Genomic DNA, 18,603 nt, shown 5'->3' with positions numbered 1-18,603 from the left:
GCCTACTTTGGCCTATATGTCACTCTAGCCCCACACCAACTGCTCTCTGAAGTGAAGCCACACAATCATATCAAACCACTACACTGCAGCAGTTCAAGAAGATGGCCCACCACCACTTTCTTGGGTAACTAGGGATGGGTAATAAATGCTGACCTTGCCAGTGATGCCCACATCCCAAATATGAATAAAAAAACAGAATTAATGCAGTTTTGTGCTGGAGATCCATACCCACCAGGAACTTGAATCTGCGCAGAGGGCTGATATTTCTGACTCTTTCCATTGGCAGGGTCCTGACCTCCAAGACCCAACATGCAATAATGCCTTTTTATTCTGCTGCTTTCACTGGTGCAAGGCACTGCCAGGACCAGACTTGTGCCAATGGTGTCCATGTGTCATGCAGACTCCCACGACACACAATCCTGGCATTCTTGGAACTGGGCAGGAGCAGTGCATTTAAGGTGCAGGATCCGAGAGGACAGGAAAATCTTTCCTCAGAACTCATTTTACATAGGATCCATCAAACAGTGGCGACTTTCATCCCATCAGCCACAAAGTCTTGTGATTTTTGAGCACAAGAAATATCAATCAGCAAGAGCCAAATTACTGAGTGATTTATATAATTTATCTATTAATAAGGACTCAATGTACATTACAAGATTGGTGTAGTGTACTATTGAGGTGGTCCATACTTTTACATGGAGAGTAATCGCTGGCTTGACGTGCTTTGAAACTATGATGTTCCGAAGATACTCTACAGTTAAAGCCCAAGTCAACTCTCCTTGCTCCCTCTACCTTCACCTCAAATGCTAAATACAAGGAGTACATGGATTTCTTTGTCACATAGATCATTTGTACAGCTGCTTCCAATATGTCCTTTCTGTTTTCCCCCAATCCATCTCCTACTCTAGCTTCCCGTTTTACCAGAGTTTGACTCCCAGGTAGGTTAAAATGATTGTACGGACATTGTTGTGAAGTGAAAGCAAGCCAAAAACATCTCAAATGTGCCTTGCTTATTCTAAATTGGGCTTACAGTAGCATATTTAACATGAAACACTATTAAAAATTAACATCTGCCATAGATATCTTTTCAGATTCAATGTCATCAATTGCTTCTTGAAATGGATCCCTTGCTCTTTATGTGAAGTAGACTCGCACTACCCAATGTTTACTTTTACGATAGTGTAACCCATGGATGTAACATTACAACCCCACCTTGTGATCCGAACAAAATATTTGTTGCTTTCAAGTGGCCCCATATGCCTCGCTAATCAGTCATGTACGCTGATAACACCCAGCTCTACCTCACTACCACTTATCTCGACCCATCCTTGGTCTCTAAATTGTCAAACTGCCTGTCCATCATCCAGTTCTGAATGAACAGAAATGTTCTCTAATTGAATATTGGGAAGACTGAAGCCATTCTTTTCGGTCCCCATCACAAACTCCATTGCCTAGCTAATGACTTCATCCCTCTCCCCAACTTCTGTCTGAGGCTGAACCAGACTGTTCTCAACCTTGGCGTCATATTTGACCCTGAAATGAGCTTTCAACCACATATCCACAGCTTAACTAAGACCGCCTATTTTCACCTCCGTAACACCGCCCATATCCGCCATGCCTCAGTTCATTCGCTGCTGAAGCCCTCATCCATGCCTTTGTTACCTCTAGACTTGACTATTCCATTGCACTCCTGGCTGGCCTCCCACATTTTACCCTACGTAAACTAGAGGTGATCCAAAATACGGCTGCCCATGTCCTAACTCGCACTAAGTCCCGCTGACCCATCACCCCTGTGCTCGCTGACCTACATTGGCTTCCGGTTAAGCAACGCCTCAATTTCAAAATTCTCATCCTATTTTCAAATCCCTCCATGGCCTCGCCCCTCCCTATCTCTGTAATCTCCTCCAGCCACCGCGAGATGCCTGTGCTCCTCTAATTCTGCCCTCTTGAGCATCCCTGATTATAATCGCTCAACCATTGGTGGCTTTGCCTTCTGTTGCCTAGGTCCCAAGCTCTGGAACTCCTTGCCTAAACCTCTCCATCTCTCTATCTCTCTTTCCTCCTTCAAGACGCTCCTCAAAACATACCTCTTTAACCAAGCTTTTGGTCACCTGCACTAATTTCTACTAATGCGACTCAGTGTCAAAATTTTTATCTCATAATACTCCTGTGAAGCGCCTTGGGTTGTTTCACTACGTTAAAGGCGCAATATAAATGCAAGTTGTTGTTGTTGTAATCCTCTTGCAGGCAGACCAGGAAAACACTTAGTAAGCTGAGGACAGATACAAATCATTAAGCTACATTATTTCACAGCAACTGAATATGACAAGCATCAATTATGATGGGACTCATTCAGTCAGTACAATTTGTTTTCACTTAATATAAAAATGACTGAACATGCTATTCTTCCCACATAAGTTGATTGTTTAACTACTCTCCTGCATTCTTCTTCTGAACCCAGGGAATGTTTGTTCTCCCAGCTTTTGGTTTAAAGACTCATTTTCTCTGTAATTCCCCACATTCACAACCTAAAATGATCCTCTAGGAAAGAGTGATCGTAATATGATAGAATTTCACATTGAGGTTAAGTGACATTCTTAAATCAGACACAAGAGATTTAAACTTAAACAAAGCCAATTATGTAGGTATGAGGCACAAGTTGGCTAACTTAGATTGGGAAATTAGATTAAAAGGTATAACGGTAGATAAGCATTGGCAATCATTTAAAGAAATATTCCAAAATTCTCAACGAATATACATTCCACTGAGAAATAAAAACTCCACGGGAAAAGTGAGCCATCTGTGGCAAACTAAAGAACTTAAGGATAGTATTAGATTAAAAGAAGAGGCTTACAATGTTGCGAAGATTAGTAGGAAACCTGAGGATGGGGAGAGCTTTAGAAGTGGGCAAAGGATGACCAGAAAACGGATCATTTTCAGATTGGCAGGCTGAAACTAGTGCGGTGCCGCAACAATCCATGCTTGGGCCTCAGCTATTTATAATCTATATTAATGACTTGGATGAATGGACCAAGTGCAATGTATCTGTTGTGTATCTGTAAAGTATGCACTCCCCTGTTCTGCCACCAGGGAGCTCATCCCCTGAAGTCCCAAGGGATCCCAGCACCCCTTGGGAGCACTGTATATAAGCCAGCCCCTAAGGCCTGTTCCTCACTCCGGAGTGTCTTATTAAAGACTGAGGTCACTGTTACCTTAACCTCCCTGTGTGCAGTCTCATCTGTGTTAGGAATACAACAATTGGCGACGAGTATAGGAATCCAACGCAAAGATGCAGCAAACTGTGGGCATCCTGGAGACGTTCTCGGAGGGTGAGGACTGGGAAGCCTATGTCGAACGGCTAGACCAGTACTTTGTAGTCAATGAGCTGGACGGAGAAGGAAGCGCTGCAAAAAGGAGGGCGGTCCTCCTTACAGTCTGCGGGGCACCGACCTACAGCCTCATGAAGAATCTTCTGGCTCCGGTGAAACCCACAGATAAGTCGTATGAGGAGCTGTGTACACTGGTTCTGGAGCATCTTAACCCGAGGGAGAGCGTGCTGATGGTGAAGTATCGGTTCTACACGTGCCAGCGATCTGAAGGTCAGGAAGTGGTGAGCTACGTCGTCGAGCTAAGGGGACTTGCAGGACAATGTGAGTTTGATGGCTACCTGGAGCAAATGCTCAGAGACTTTTTTGTACTGGGCATTGGCCACGAGACCATCCTACGAAAACCTTTGACTGTAGAGACACCGACCCTCAGTAAGGCCATTGCGATAGCACAGGCGTTTATGTCCAGCAGTGAGAACACCAAACAAATCTCTCAGCACACAAGTGCTAGCAATGTTCATAAATTAACTGGAACTGTGTTTGCGAGCAGAAATGTACAGGGCAGAAACCACGAGTCTGCAACTGCCAGCAGGCCTCAGGTGACCCAGATGACTCAGAATCCGCAACCAAGGATGAATGCAAGGCAATTCACACCTTGTTGGCGTTGTGGAGGCTTCCATTCAGCCTATTCATGCCGCTTCAAAGGGTATGTTTGCAAGAGCTGTGGAACAATGGGGCACCTCCAACGAAAAAACCTGCTAACCACCACGTGGCAGACGAAGATTGGTCCATGGTGGATCAAAGCAATTTCGAGCCTCAGAGAGAGGAGGCAGATGCTGAAGTACACTGGGTGCACACACTTTCGATGAAATGTCCACCTGTAATGCTAAACGTAAAATTGAATGGCTTACCCATAGCCATGGAACTGAACACTGGCGCTAACCAATCCATCATGAGTAAAAAGATGTTTGAGAGACTGTGGTGCAACAAGGCATTCAGACCAGCCCTGAGCCCCATTCACACGAAACTGAGAATGTACACCAAAGAGCTTATCACTGTCCTGGGCAGTGCCATGGTCAAGGTCACCTACGAGGGCACAGTGCATGAACTGCCACTCTGGATTGACCTGGGCGATGGCCCCACACTGCTTGGAAGGAGCTGGCTGGGTAAAATCCGCTGGAACTGGGATGATATCCGAGCACTATCACATGTCGATGAGGCCTCATGTACCCAGGTTCTTAACAAATTTCCTTCCCTTTTTGAGCCAGGCATTGGAAACTTTTCCGGGGCGAAGGTGGGGATCCACTTGGTCCCAGAGGCACAACCCATTCACTACAAGGCGCGAGCGGTTCCTCACATGATGAGGGAGAGAGTGGAAATCGAGCAGGACAGGCTGCAACGCGAGGGCATCATTTCTGCAATGGAATTCAGCGAGTGGGCCAGCCTGATTGTTCCAGTACTCAAAAGTAATGGCACGGTCAGGATTTACGGCGATTGTAAAGTAACTATTAATCGTTTCTCGCTACAGGTACTTACTCAAGTTGGTACCACGCATGGTGGTCTTTCAGGACGACATATTGGTCACGGGTCGGGACACTGTCGAGCACCTACAAAACCTGGAGGAGGTCCTCCAGCGACTGGATCACGTAGGACTGCGGCTGAAGAGGTCGAAATGCGTCTTCATGGCAACAGAAGTGGAGTTTTTGGGGAGAAAGATCGCGGCGGACGACATTCGGCCCACAGACGCCAAGACAGAGGCTATCAGGAACGCGCCCAGGCCACAGAACGTCACAGAGCTGCGGTCGTTCCTGGGACTCCTCAACTATTTTGGTAACTTCCAACCGGGGTTAAGCACCCTCTTCGAGCCCCTACATATGTTATTGCGTAAAGGTGAGAACTGGGTATGGGAAAAAAAAAGTAATTGCTTTTGAGAAAGCCAGAAACATTTTATGCTCCAACAAGCTGCTTGTATTGTATAACACGTGTAAAGATTTGTGCTAGCATGTGATGCGTCGTCGTACAGAGTCGGATGTGTATTACAACAAGCTAACGTTGCGGGGAAGTTGCAACCTATCGCCTAAGCTTCCAGGAGCTTGTCTAAGGCCGAGAAGGCCTACAGCATGATTGAGAAAGAGGCATTAGCGTGTGTGTTCGGGGTAAAGAAAATGCATCAGTACCTGTTTGGCCTTAAATTTGAGCTGGAAACCGATCACAAGCCCCTCATATCCCTGTTCACTGAAAACAAGGGATAAATGCTAATACCTCAGCCCGCATACAAAGGTGGGCACTCGCGCTATCAGCGTATAACTATACCATCTGCCACAGGCCACGCACTGAGAACTGTGCATATGCTCTCAGTCAGCTACCATTGTCCTTCATGGGGGTGGAAATGGCGCAGCCTGCAAACTTGTTGATGGTGGCGCAGCTCGCAGACCTGTTGATGGTCATGGAAGCGTTTGAAATTGATAAATCAGCTGTCACGGCCCGCGAGTTAGGACTTGGACCAGCCAAGATCCTCTGCTGTCCCTAGTAAAAAAACTGTACTGCATGGGAGCTGGGCCAGCATCCCCATTGAAATGCAAGAGCTAATCAAGTCGTTCCAACGGTGAAACGACAAGCTGTCCATTCAGGCAGACTGCCTGTTGTGGGGTAACCACATAGTGCTACCAAAAAAGGGCAGGGAGACATTCATCTCGGATCTCCACAGCACACACCCGGGTATAGTAATGATGAAAGCGATAGCCAGATCCCACATGTGGTGGCCCGGTATTGACTCTGACTTAGAGTCCTGTGTACGGCAATGCAGCGTGTGTGCTCAGTTGAGCAACGCGCCCAGAGAGGCACCACTAAGTTTGTGGTCCTGGCCCTCCAGACCATAGTTGAGGATCCATGTCGACTATGCGGGCCCGTTTCTCGGTAAAATGTTCTTGGTAGTGGTGGATGCTTTTTCAAAATGGATTGATTGTGAAATAATGTCAGGAAGCACCACCACCGCCACCATTGAAAGCCTGAGGGCCGTGTTTGCCATCCACGGCCTGCCTGACATACTGGTCAGTGACAACGGGCCATGTTTCACCAGTGCCGAATTTAAAGAATTCATGACCCGCAATAGGATCAAACATGTCACATTTAAACCAGCCTCCAATGGGCAGGCAGAGCGGGCAGTACAAACAATCAAACAGAGCCTTAAACGAATCACGGAAGGCTCACTCCAAATCCGCCTGTCCCAAGTGCTGCTCAGCTACCACACACGACCCCACTCGCTCACAGGGGTGCCCCCGGCTGAGCTACTCATGAAAAGGACACTTAAAACCAGACTCTCGCTGGTTCACCCCAACCTGCATGATCAGGTAGAGAGCAGGCGGCAGTAACAAAATGTAAACGATGGTCACGCCACTGTGTCACGGGAAATTAATCTGAATGACCCTGTGTATGTGCTCAACTATGGACATGGTCCCAAGTGGATCATGGGCACGGTGATAGCTATAGAATGGAATAGGGTGTTTGTAGTCAAACTAGACAATGGACAAATTTGCAGAAAACACCTGGACCAAACGAGGCTGCGGTTCACAGACTGCCCTGAACAACCCACAGTAGACATCACCTTTTTCGAGCCCACAACACACACCCAAAGGATCAACGACACCACGCCGGACCAGGAAATCGAACCCATCACGCCCAACAGCCCAGCAAGGCCAGGCTCACCTAGCAGCCCTGCAGAGCCAACAACACGCCAGCCCAGCGAGGGCACAGCCAACACACCAGAACAGACATTTGTACCGAGGCAGTCCACCAGGGAATGAAAGGCTCCCAACCGCCTCACCTTGTAAATAGTTTTCACTTTGACTTTGGGGGTAGTGATGTTGTGTATCTGTAAAGCATGCACTCCCATGTTCCGCCACCAGGGAGCTCATCCCCTGAAGTCCCAAGAGATCCCAGCATCCCTTAGGAGCACTGTATATAAGCCGGCCCCTCAGGCCTGGTCCTCACTCTGGAGTGTCTTATTAAAGACTGAGGTCACTGTTATCTTAACCTCATCTGTGTTAGGAATACAACAGTATCCAAGTTTGCTGACGATACAAAGTAAGATGTGAGGAGGACACAAAGAGCCTGCAAAGACATATAGATAGGTTAAGTGTGTTATGTATGCAACCCTATGTAACCAGCATTCTACCGCCACCAGAGGGTGTATCTGTTGGAGTCCCAAGGGATCCCAGCATCCCTTGGGAGCACTATATATAAGCAGGCCTCCCATGCTGTACCAACACACTGGAGTTAGAATAAAGAAATTGAGGTCACACTTACTGACGTCTACAATACTCAATCATGTTACTTTATTCTGGACATAACAACTGGTGACAAGATAACGAACCATCATACAAAAATGCAGAGAACTGTTGGTATCCTGGGGAAATTGTCAAAAGGGGACGATTGGGAGGCCTTCGTGGAGCGAGTCGATCAATACTTCGTAGCCAACGAGCTGGAAGGGAGTGTGAATGCTACCAAACGAAGGGCGATCCTCTTCACCGTCTGCAGGGCAACATCCTATGGCCTCATGAAGAATCTTCTTGCTCCAGTGAAACCAATAACCAAATCGTATGAAGAACTGTGTACGCTGGTCCGGGAGCACCTAAATCTGAAGGAGAGCGTTCTGATGGTAATTACACATGTCAACGGTTTGAAGGCCAGGAAGTGGCGAGCTCCATCGCCGAACTAAGGCGCCTTGCAGGACATTGTGAATTTGGTGGATTCCCGGAGCAAATGCTTCGAGACTTTTTTGTGCTTGGCATCCTTCGCAAACTATTGACTGTTGAAATACTGAACCTGAGCAAAGCCATAACGATAGCCCAGGCATTTATGTCCACCAGCGATAACACCAAACAAATTTCGCAGCATGAAGATGTTTCGGCAAGTACTGTACACAAAGTAACATCGTTTTCAGGCAGGAATGCATATGGCAGAACGTACATGCCAGCAGCTGCACGACCTCAGATGACTCCGAGTCCGCCATCAAGCGTTAATGCGAGACTGTTAACATCTTGTTGGCACTGCGAGGTGATCATCGAGCCCATCAATGCCGCTTCAAACACTATGCGTGAAAAGGCTGTGGAACAATGGGACACCTCCAGCGAGTGTGCAGATGAGCTGCAAACCCTGCAAACCACCACATTGCAGAGGAAGACCAATCCATGATGGATCAAACTGAACTAGAGACTCAAACCGAGGAGGCAGAGGTGTGGGGTACACACCTTCACCACGAAATGTCCATCGATCATGTTAAACGTTGAACTGAATGGAATTCCAGTATCCATGGAATTGGACACAGGTGCAAATCAGTCCATCATGAGCAAAAAGGTCTTTGAGAGGCTGTGGTGTAACAAGGCACAAAGGCCCAAGCTGAGCCCCATTCACACCAAGCTGAGAACTTACACTAAAGAGCTGATCCCTGTAATTGGCAGCGCAGCAGTAAAAGTCTCCTATGATGAAGCAGTGCACGAACTACCACTGGATAGTACCAGGAGATGGCCCCACAATGTTCGGCAGAAGCTGGCCGGGTAAAATCCGCTGGAACTAGGACGACATCCGAGCGCTTTCGTTCGTCGATGACGCCTCACGTGCCCAGGTTCTGAGCAAGTTTCCGTCATTGTTTGAGCCAGGCATCGAAAGTTTCTCGGGGCGAAGGTGCAGATCCACTTGGTTCACGGTGCACGACCCATCCACCACAAGGCACGGGCAGTGCCATATATAATGCGAGAGAAAGTGGAAATCGAGCTGGACAGGCTGCAACGAGAAGGCATCATCGCGCCAGTGCAGTTCAACGAGTGGGCCAGTCCGATTGTTCCGGTTCTCAAGGGCAATGGCACAGTCAGAATTTGTGGGGACTATAAAGTAACAATTAATCATTTTCGCTCCAGGACCAGTACCCGCTACCCAAGGCAGACGAGCTATTTGTGACGCTGGCAGGAGGAAAGACGTTCACCAAGTTGGACATGACCTCGGCCTACATGACGCAGGAGCTGGCGGAATCTTCGAAAGGCCTCGCCTGCATCAACACGTATAAAGGTCTGTTCATCTACAATAGATGCCCGTTTGGGATTTGATTCGCCGCAGCTATTTTTCAAAGGGTAAGGAGAGTCTGCTAAAGTCGGTTCCGCGTACCGTGCTTTTCCAGGACGATATACTGGTCACAGGTTGGGACACCATCGAACACTTGCAGAACCTGGAAGAGGTTTTAAGTCAGCTAGATCGTGTGGGACTCAGGTTGAAATGCTCGGCATGTGTTTTCCTCGCTCCAGAGGTCAGTTCTTGGGAAAAGAATCGCGGCAGACGGCATCAGACCCACCGACGCCAAGACGCAGGGCGTCAAGAACGCGCTGAGACCACAGAACGTGACAGAGCTGCGGTCGTTCCTGGGACTCGTCAATTATTTTGGTAATTTCCTACCAGGGTTAAGCACCTTGCTAGAATCTCTACAAGTGTTGCTATGCAAGAGAGATGACTGGGTATGGGGGAAATCACAAGAGTCAGCTTTTGAGAAAGCCCAAAATCTGTTATGTTCCAACAAACTGCTTGTCCTGTATGATCCTTGTAAACGTTTAGTGCTAGCTTGCGATGCGTCCTCATATGGGGTCGGGTGTGTGTTACAACAAGCAAACGAATCGGGGACATTGCAACCGGTCGCTTATGCTTCCAGGAGCTTATCCAAGGCCGAAAGGGCCTACAGCATGATTGAAAAAGCTCTGGCATGCATTTATGGGGTAAAAAAATGCATCAGTATCTGTTTGGGCTTAAGTTCGAGTTAGAAACTGACCATAAGCCGCTCATATCGCTATTCTCAGAGAGCAAAGGTATCAATACCAATGCCTCTGCTCGCATCCAAAGATGGGTGCTCACGCTGTCTGCATATAACTATGTAATTCGCCACAGGCCAGGCACTGAGAACTGTGCTGATGCCCTCAGTCGGCTACCATTGCCCACCACCTGGGTGGAAATGGCACAGCCTGCAGATTTGCTCTTGGATGCATTTGAAAACGAAAAGTCACCCGTTATGACCCGCCAGATCAGGACCTGGACCAGCCAGGATCATTTACTGTCCCTTGTTAAATTCTGTGTCCTCCATGGGAGCTGGTCCAGTATCCCAGTGGAGAGGCATGAAGAGATCAAGCCATTCCAGCGGCGTACAGGCGGACTGTCTTTTGTGGGGTAATCACATGGTTTTGCCTAAGAAAGGCAGGGAAACGTTCATACGTGACCGACACAATACCCACCCAGGCATAGTAATGATGAAAGCTATAGCCAGATCCCATGTGTGGTGGCTCAGCATCGACTCAGATTTGGAGATTTGCATGCACCAATGCAACACTTGCTCTCAACTGAGCAGTGCACCCAGGAAGGCACCGCTAAGTTTGTGGTCATGGCCCTCCAAACCATGGTCTAGGATCCACATTGACTTTGCAGGCCCGTTTCTAGGCAAAATGTTCTTGGTTGTTGTGGATGCTTATTCAAAGATGATTGAGTATGTAATAATGTCTGTAAGCACGTCCACTGCCACCATCGAAAACCTACGAGCCATGTTTGCCACACACAGCCTGCCTGATGTCCTTGTCAGCGACAACGGGTCGTGCTTCACCAGCGCTGAATTCAAGGAATTCATGACCTGCAATGGGATCCAGCACGTCATATCTGCCCCGTTCAAGTCCGCATCCAATGGCCAGGCAGAACGGGCAGTCAAAACCATCAAACAAAGCTTGAAATGCATGTCGGAAGGCTCCCTGCAGACCCGCCTGTCCCAAGTCCTGCTCAGCTACCGCACCAGACCCCACTCACTCACCGGGGTTCCCCCAGCCGAGCTGCTCATGAAAAGGCGCTCAAAACAGGGCTCTCTCTCGTCCACCCTCATCTCCATGATCACGTTGAGGGCAGGCGGCATCAACAAAGCATGTACCATGATCGCGCATGTTTGTCACGCGATATTGAAGTCAATGACCCTGTATTTGTACTCATCTATGGACATGGTCCCAAATCGCTGCTAACACTGTCATAGCCAAAGAAGGGAGTAGGGTGTTTCAAGTCAAACTCGCAAATGGACTAACTTGCAGAAAGCATTTGGACCAAACCAAACTGCGATTCACAGACAGCCACGAGCAACCTGAAGAGGACACCACCAACTTCGACCCTCCGACACACACGCAAGTGGCAACCGACATCACGGTTGACCACGAAGCTGAACTCATCATCCCCAGCAGCCCAGCAAGACCAGCTGCGCAGCAGCCCAGTAAAGAACCAACCAACTCACCTGCACCAGCATTTGTACTGAGACGATTGACTAGGGAGCGAAAAGCCCCAGATCGTCTCACCCTGTAAATAAGTGTACTATTGACTTTGGGAGGGAGTGATGTTATGTATGCAACCCTGTGTAACCAGCATTCTACCGCCACCAGAGGGTGTATCTGTTGGAGTCCCAAGGGATCCCAGCATCCCTTGGGAGCACTGTATATAAGCAGGCCTCCCAGGCTGTACCAACACTCTGGAGTTAGAATAAAGAGACTAAGGTCACACTTACGTCTACAGTACTCAATCACATTACTTTATTCTGGACATAACAAAGTGAGTGGGCAATAAGGTGGCACATCGAGTATAATGTAGGGAAATGTGAGGTTATTCACTTTGGTAGGAAGAATAGAAAAACAGAATATTTTTTAAATAGTGAGAAACTTAAATATTGGTGTCCAGAGAGATTTCGGTGTCCAAGTACAAAAACACAGAGAGTGAGCATGCAGGTACAGCAAGCAATTAGGAAGGCAAATGGAATGTTTGCCTTTATTGCTAGAGGGTTGGAGTACAAGTTGGCAGTCTAACAGAGTTCTGCTGGCTGTGCATTATAATTCCACCCAACCAGCCTGAGATTTGTAGCTGCAATATACCATCAGCCTTAGTGTCTATTTGAGATCACACTGCTGAAAATAAAAACAGAAAATGCTGGAAATACTCAGCGGATATGTCACAATTTGAGAGAAAGAATGTTCGTTAAAGTTGCGGTGTGGACTATTTTGCCAGAATTGAAAACTGTTGATGTGACAGCCACGGCTGTGCATCAAATTCGGTATAAATAGAATGCCAACGCCACTGCGTTTTCCAAAACTTAGTACAAATGTGCTGAGTTGAGCCCCCAGTTTGATGACAGACCCTGTTGAAATAGCTTACAGTAAATGTTTTTAGCATAAGTACTGGTGGATTTGGCATGTTTCAACAATTTGCTTTGTTCTCAGATTTGACCTTCCGGGAATCCAGGGATTAAATTTCGTGCTGAAAAATTCTTTGGGCGGCGGGGGCATTGCATCTTTAAGGAGTGACCCGCAGGTATAAAACCAGTTTAAACACTTGTCTGTGCTTCGTGCTTTACGAGGATGTGTCACTGGATGATGGTCCAGGCAAGTTGGTAATTGGAAAAAGATTGTTGTTTGAATCAATTGCTGCAACAACGCAAGCGCCCAGGAAACAACTGCATTTTTTTTAAAGAAGTTTCCTTAACACTGAAACAGACAAAGTTATTTTAAGTTGTAAGATTTGCAAAAGTAATGATGGGATGTTGCTGGGACATTTGCAAGGCGGCTTTGCCCAGTAACTCTTATTTATACAATTCCAGCGCTGCATTTGAGTTCTGATACTACTAAATAGCTAGCCCCAAAAACAGAATTTGGAAAGTCATTCCTTGCCTGTATCATGCAAATGAAAACATTTTTGATTGAATTGCAATGTGAACTGTTTCGGCCTAATTAATTGCTAGAAATATGAAAATATGCAAGTTTCCCGGACGCTGAGAATTAAAAGAATAGCGTGTTTTAGAGTTCAGTAACCGCGAGTTTAAAAATAGAGGGAAGTACTGATATGGCAAGCACGTACCGTTCTAATACTGCCATTTCGCTACCCATAGCGGCCAGAGCAATTCTCCCAAGACCGTGGATTTAACTCGTTAAAATCTGATTGTACTGCAATCAAACAACAATCCCCCGTTCCCCCAAATGCTACATCTGAACTTTTTTTAATTGAATACAAACATTTCTAAAGAGGATTGTTTTAAATAAAATGCGCAAAGAATCTTTCAGACTACTGTACTAACAAAAATAAAACTTTTTTTACAGGGCAAAGCATATGGACAGATGCTATTAGACTTTCAATTGAAACACGTTCCTGATCTGAAAACTCTGATAGAGGAATAGCCGAGACGTAGGATGCCGAAAGTGTGCAGATTCCGCCTACACAGCTCTAGCGCGCGGCATTCCTTGCTGGTGCATCTCCCCACTCTTAACGAATATTGCAGCTTGTACAAAGATAGATGCCATAAGTGTCTTAGGGAATACTATATGAACCGCAGGAAATTAAAACAATATCATCCTGTCACTTTTTTAGGCATTCTTTAACTGCCTTGTCATTGAACTAAACATTGTTAATGTATAATTGTGAATGTTTTTTTCCCTTTAATTAAATAACGAGTCACTTTAATTATTCCGGATTTGTCCCCTGTAGTTTATGAAAATCGAATTTGCCTGTTAGGAGTACATCATTAATTTGTGCTAATGCGATGCTATACGTATGTTACCATTCTTTGTTAGGCGTATTTAACCGGCCAAACATGCTGCGGCCGGCGTATTTCCTGTGCCTGACCTTTCAATTGTAGTACACGCCACATGTTAATTTATTTTAAATAACTGATCCACAGTTGTGAAGTGCCTGAACAAAAGCACAGAAATCTGTTACATGAACACTGCTGCTATTGGCATTGTCAAAACAACAGATGTGCCAACCACTGTCGTCGGTAATGGCCTCATTTTGAGAAAGCGAAAAGAAAGTCCAGTTGGACAGGTTTCAACATGGAGTCAGTGAATCTTCCTTAATCAGACTAATTCGGCGGTATATTGCGCTGGTACCAGTGATGTATCCTCATTCTTTAACGGTCATGTCGTGGAACAATCAGTGGAGTGTTAAAAGACAATACATCAGTTTGCTCCAGCACTCCATGTCAACAAATGCATTTATGGATCAATAAAGTGCCATTCGAAATAACATTCAATATGCTGTAAATAAATAGATGTAATATGCGCATTTATAAACGTGATTTAACTGTACCAAACGAATTAATTTACTATTTTAGTGTTTACAGAATTCCTGCCTAGTCATGAACTTTAGGAAGAGATCATGGGAAGTTGGAGATGAAGGACTGAATTTAAGGACATATGCCCTCGCAAGATAGTTGAATCTCGAATGACTGGGAGATGGATCTCAAAAGTATTCAGTTCTGGCGTCGTTGTTGTTATGTTAACACTGAGTTAAATTCTTCTGGTCGCAGTACTGCTGGATCCCGGTGCAGTGGGCGGTAGTTGATAGTCGGGCGACAATGTTGTCTCGTGGTTTAGTTACTGTGCAGTTATCCATAAAACGACTTCTCTAAAAACCTACAAACACGTACCGTTTCAACCGAACTAACTTAACCAAATCTTCTTTGCTTTTCATAAGATTTTTAACCATGGCCCCCATAAATGGGTTATATTTTGCCAACTTTCGTTTTTTGACAAAATGATTGATGTTTTCGTTGAAGCGTTTGACTCAGGCGTGATTTAGTCTCCCCAAGACACCTACGTAATCCTCCAAATTACAATTTCAACCAATAATATTTCCAGTGGAATTGCCCAATGTTATAACCCATAACCCTTATACACACCTACTGCACACATTTGTTAAGTTGAGTCGGCTTCAAATTGAGGTTGAACCTCATATTTTGGTCCTTTGGTACTTGTGATAAGACCTGTCACCATTCTGAGTGTTCGGCGGCAAATGGCTTGTCCTGCTCCCTCCCCCCCAAAAAAACACAATCCCAATCTTTTGCTCAGCCTCTTTGGGCCACGATTCTGATCAGTTCCAACCTAAAATGGCAATCGGGTCGTATTTATGTTAAGGGACCCCGATTTGCTCATTAGAAGGGGCCTACCACCTGAAACAGGCTGACACATGGCGGGAGGCCTTTTTCAATATCGTGCCGGTTTCATGGTCAGGGTAAGCGGGTTGTTAAGGCTGATGACGACGTTTAGCACCTCATTAACGCCAAATGAACCAGCGACCCCCGTCTGTCTGCCCCGCTTTCTATAATATCTGCATTGAAGCTTTATCTCATGGGGGAAGCAATTAAAATATTTTCCCTTTTAACTCAAAAAAACAGGCGAGATCATTACAATCACATTTTGTATTTTTATTTTAGGCGAGATAATTAGTTGGATTCACTATCGAACTATAGTTTTTAAATTGAACTAACAGCAGGACATAACACTGATTCGGTTTAATTTGCTTTATGAAGTTTATATAATACAAAGCAATCTACAAAATGTTAATATACTGTAATGTCTCAGTTTTGTATACATACACAGCCTCTTTAAAAAAAAAGGAAATAAACATGACCTAAGTACAGTTTTTGAAATTTGTATTCAAGTTTTCTTTAATGTAGAGAAACAACTGAATAGAAACTGTTGTAAGATAAAGATAATTTTTCCATTACAAACACAAAAGCACAATACAGCGGATGCTGGAATCTGAAATAAAAACAGAAAATGCTGGAAATCTCAGCTAGTCAGGTAGCTTCTGTGGAGAGAGAAACAGAGTTAACGTTTCAGGTTGATGACCCTTAGTCAGAACTGGCAATAGTTGGAAATGTAACAGATTCTTAAGGAAGTGCTGGGGCCCTGAAAGGGGGAGGTGATGGAAAGAACAAAAGGGAAAGTCTGTGATAGGGTGGAAGGAGAAGAGATTTGAGAGGTAGAAGGGATGATGCGCCAAATTGAGATGGTAATAGCACAAGTTAGGAAACAAAAGATGAGTCTAGATAGGGTGTGAATGGCAGAATGATTACCAGCTGCTATGGGAAACAGAGAAACAAAATAAAAAAGTAGGGGCGGGAGAGTTTTTGTAGAAAAAAAAGGGAAGGGAACAAAATATGGGCAGAGGTTATGATCTGAAATTGCAGAAGTCGATGTTGAGTCCAAAGGCTGTAAAGTGCCTAAGCTTGCGTTGAGCTTCATTGGAACAGTGTAGGAGGCTGAGGACAGAGAGGTCAGAGTGGGAGTGGAGCCGAGAATTAAAGTGACAGGCGACTGGAAGCTCGGGGTCACCCTAGCGGACAAACAGAGGTGTTACGCACATACTCAAGATTGCACAATTCAAATTCAGATAATGCCAAAGGTATCAAGTCCAAGCCTTGGCTTTTACAAGAGGCTTTGAAGTAAAAACTGTGATGAATGCATTAAAACATACAAAAGACAATTCAATAGATAAATGTCTATTGTGAAACATGTATTTTAATATTTTAAAAACGTGTTTAAATTTTTATGTTTGAAATTAGAAATTTCAGTTGCTGCCAAAAGCACAGTTGATCAGAATCGACTTTCAAATTAAAGGATTTTCAGAAAACAATAAGTGATCTGCCGTCAAAAGAAAACATAGTGCCTTCCCGTGCCCAGATTGTGCAATTACAGTGTACCAAGTCTACATAGGCTATTTCTATAATAAATTTGGATGTAAGAATTTATAACGGAAAAAGTTGACAAAGGTGTCACAAGAAAGGGTAAGGTTCTGTAGATAGATAATACATGTAGACATAAGATTTTTAATGTGTTGCATTAAAAAGATTTTTATTGCGTGGAGGCCCCAACCTGCATGAGAACACTAGCGGCAGGTCGGGGTCATAAAAGGTGAGCGGCGAGTGGCCTTGGGAGCAGCGTAGAGGCCCCAACTTGCGTGAGAACGCAAGCGGCAAGTCAGAGCCATAAACGTCGAGTGGCCCTGGGAGCACCTTGGAGGTATGCCACTTCAGGGAGCAGCGCGAGCTGGTGCAGGAGGGCGACGGCAGCGAAGAGGGCGACTGGATTGGACGTCATCATAATTTAGGTCGCTGATTTGAGTGTGGGCAGGAGCAGCAAGGTCGGGGCGCAGGAGCGGCGAGTGATCGTGGAGCCATGTGATCGGGGCCCAGGAGAGGCGTGAGTTCGGGATCCAGCAGAGGCAAGGGACCTGGGGCAACACGGGCCAGCCCACACTGCAATATGTGTGCGCACTAGGTCCGTGCAGCAGAGCTGGTCTCCAGTCGTCTTGGTTATCCTTGCCAACTGGACCAAGACCTAGCTCTGTCAAGCCCATGTGGTGGCTGGTGTGCAACGGCCACCACACATTAAAAACATCCACACCCTTTAACCTGGAATATCAGGTTCCTCATCGAAACACCTGTGAACTCATCCTTTTTTGGTGTGGAAGCAAGTCATCCTCGATACGAGGGACCGCCTAAGAAGAGAAGAATGTGTTTCATGATCTGTTACTTGGCATACAGTACTACTTTGAATTACAAATTTGGGGATGAATTTTAAATGTTTTTCTCTTGTTGATGAATGGTATTAAATCATATTTTTAGTGTATATTGTTATTAACCAATGCATGGGAATTGAAGCAACCAGTTAGATTTCAATCAAATATGAAAACAAATATAAAGCAGGATTTGTCTTCCTATGGTCTTAGTTAGATTTCTGAAATCAATCCCAAAATAAGATGTGCCCATTGCATCCGCGGCCTGTGAAGGTGGTCGGGTTGCTCTACCTGCCTCTATTCCGCGGGCTCGTCAGCGCTGGAGAAGGAACATGTGGTGTCCGCTAGTGGGCTTGAGGCCTTCTGCGATTAGTAGGCACCACAGGGACTAGGTTGTTTAAATGATAGTGAAAATATTATAAGTTTCCCTTGTTTTATAATTTAGTTTTGTTAGTTGTGCCCTTCTAAAATGGGGGGCATTTTTCTTTCATGTGATTATACTAGGGCATCCCAGTGTCTCCTTATCGTTTTAATTTTAAAAAAAAAGGCATATTGCATTCGAACTTTTCTCCTGGTGAATCTTGTATGCCCAGTTCTCATTTGTATCAATTCAACTGCTTGGAACTAACTGGTTCAATATATGGAATTGATTTTGACATGTAGATCGCTACAGATGCATATTTTCCTCAGTAAGTATACTCAACATATTGCAAAAGAATTCCAAAGCCTCAGTACACAAGTTATGAGATCAATCAAACTATAAAGTCTTCGGATACTGCAGGTGCAAACTTACCACTTCATAGCAATGTGCCAATTACCCCGTCTGGATTCATGAGGAACTCATATCTACTAAACCGTCACATTCTGCAACTGAATTCTCATCATCATAGGCGAAGCCAAGATGACTTGCTTCCGCACCAAAAAGGGATGAGTTCAC

General features: G+C 45.5%; 1 protein-coding gene across 5 annotated transcripts in view; it reads left to right on the top strand.

Moving 5' to 3' along the window:
* Positions 1 to 15,770, top strand: part of lratb.1 (lecithin retinol acyltransferase b, tandem duplicate 1) — a 309,269-nt gene extending 293,499 nt beyond the window's left edge. For 3 of the 5 annotated variants that reach the window (XM_070871414.1, XM_070871410.1, XM_070871412.1), the window contains 3 exons: positions 4,855 to 5,216; positions 12,596 to 12,686; positions 13,469 to 13,553. In XM_070871414.1, the coding sequence (XP_070727515.1) occupies positions 4,855 to 5,216; positions 12,596 to 12,624 (391 nt within the window). In that variant the 3' untranslated portion in view covers positions 12,625 to 12,686; positions 13,469 to 13,553. Of the gene's footprint in view, positions 1 to 4,854; positions 5,217 to 12,595; positions 12,687 to 13,468 lie in introns of all 5 variants that reach the window. The other 2 variants (XM_070871411.1, XM_070871416.1) reach the window with 2 other exon arrangements.
* The last annotated feature ends 2,833 nt before the right edge of the window (positions 15,771 to 18,603 follow it).

Source organism: Pristiophorus japonicus, chromosome 2, assembly GCF_044704955.1.
Source record: "Pristiophorus japonicus isolate sPriJap1 chromosome 2, sPriJap1.hap1, whole genome shotgun sequence".
In the NCBI taxonomy this organism is placed as follows: Eukaryota; Metazoa; Chordata; class Chondrichthyes; family Pristiophoridae; genus Pristiophorus; species Pristiophorus japonicus.
The sequence above is the reverse complement of the archived record's forward strand: the minus strand, read 5'-3'. Positions and strand labels throughout refer to the sequence as shown.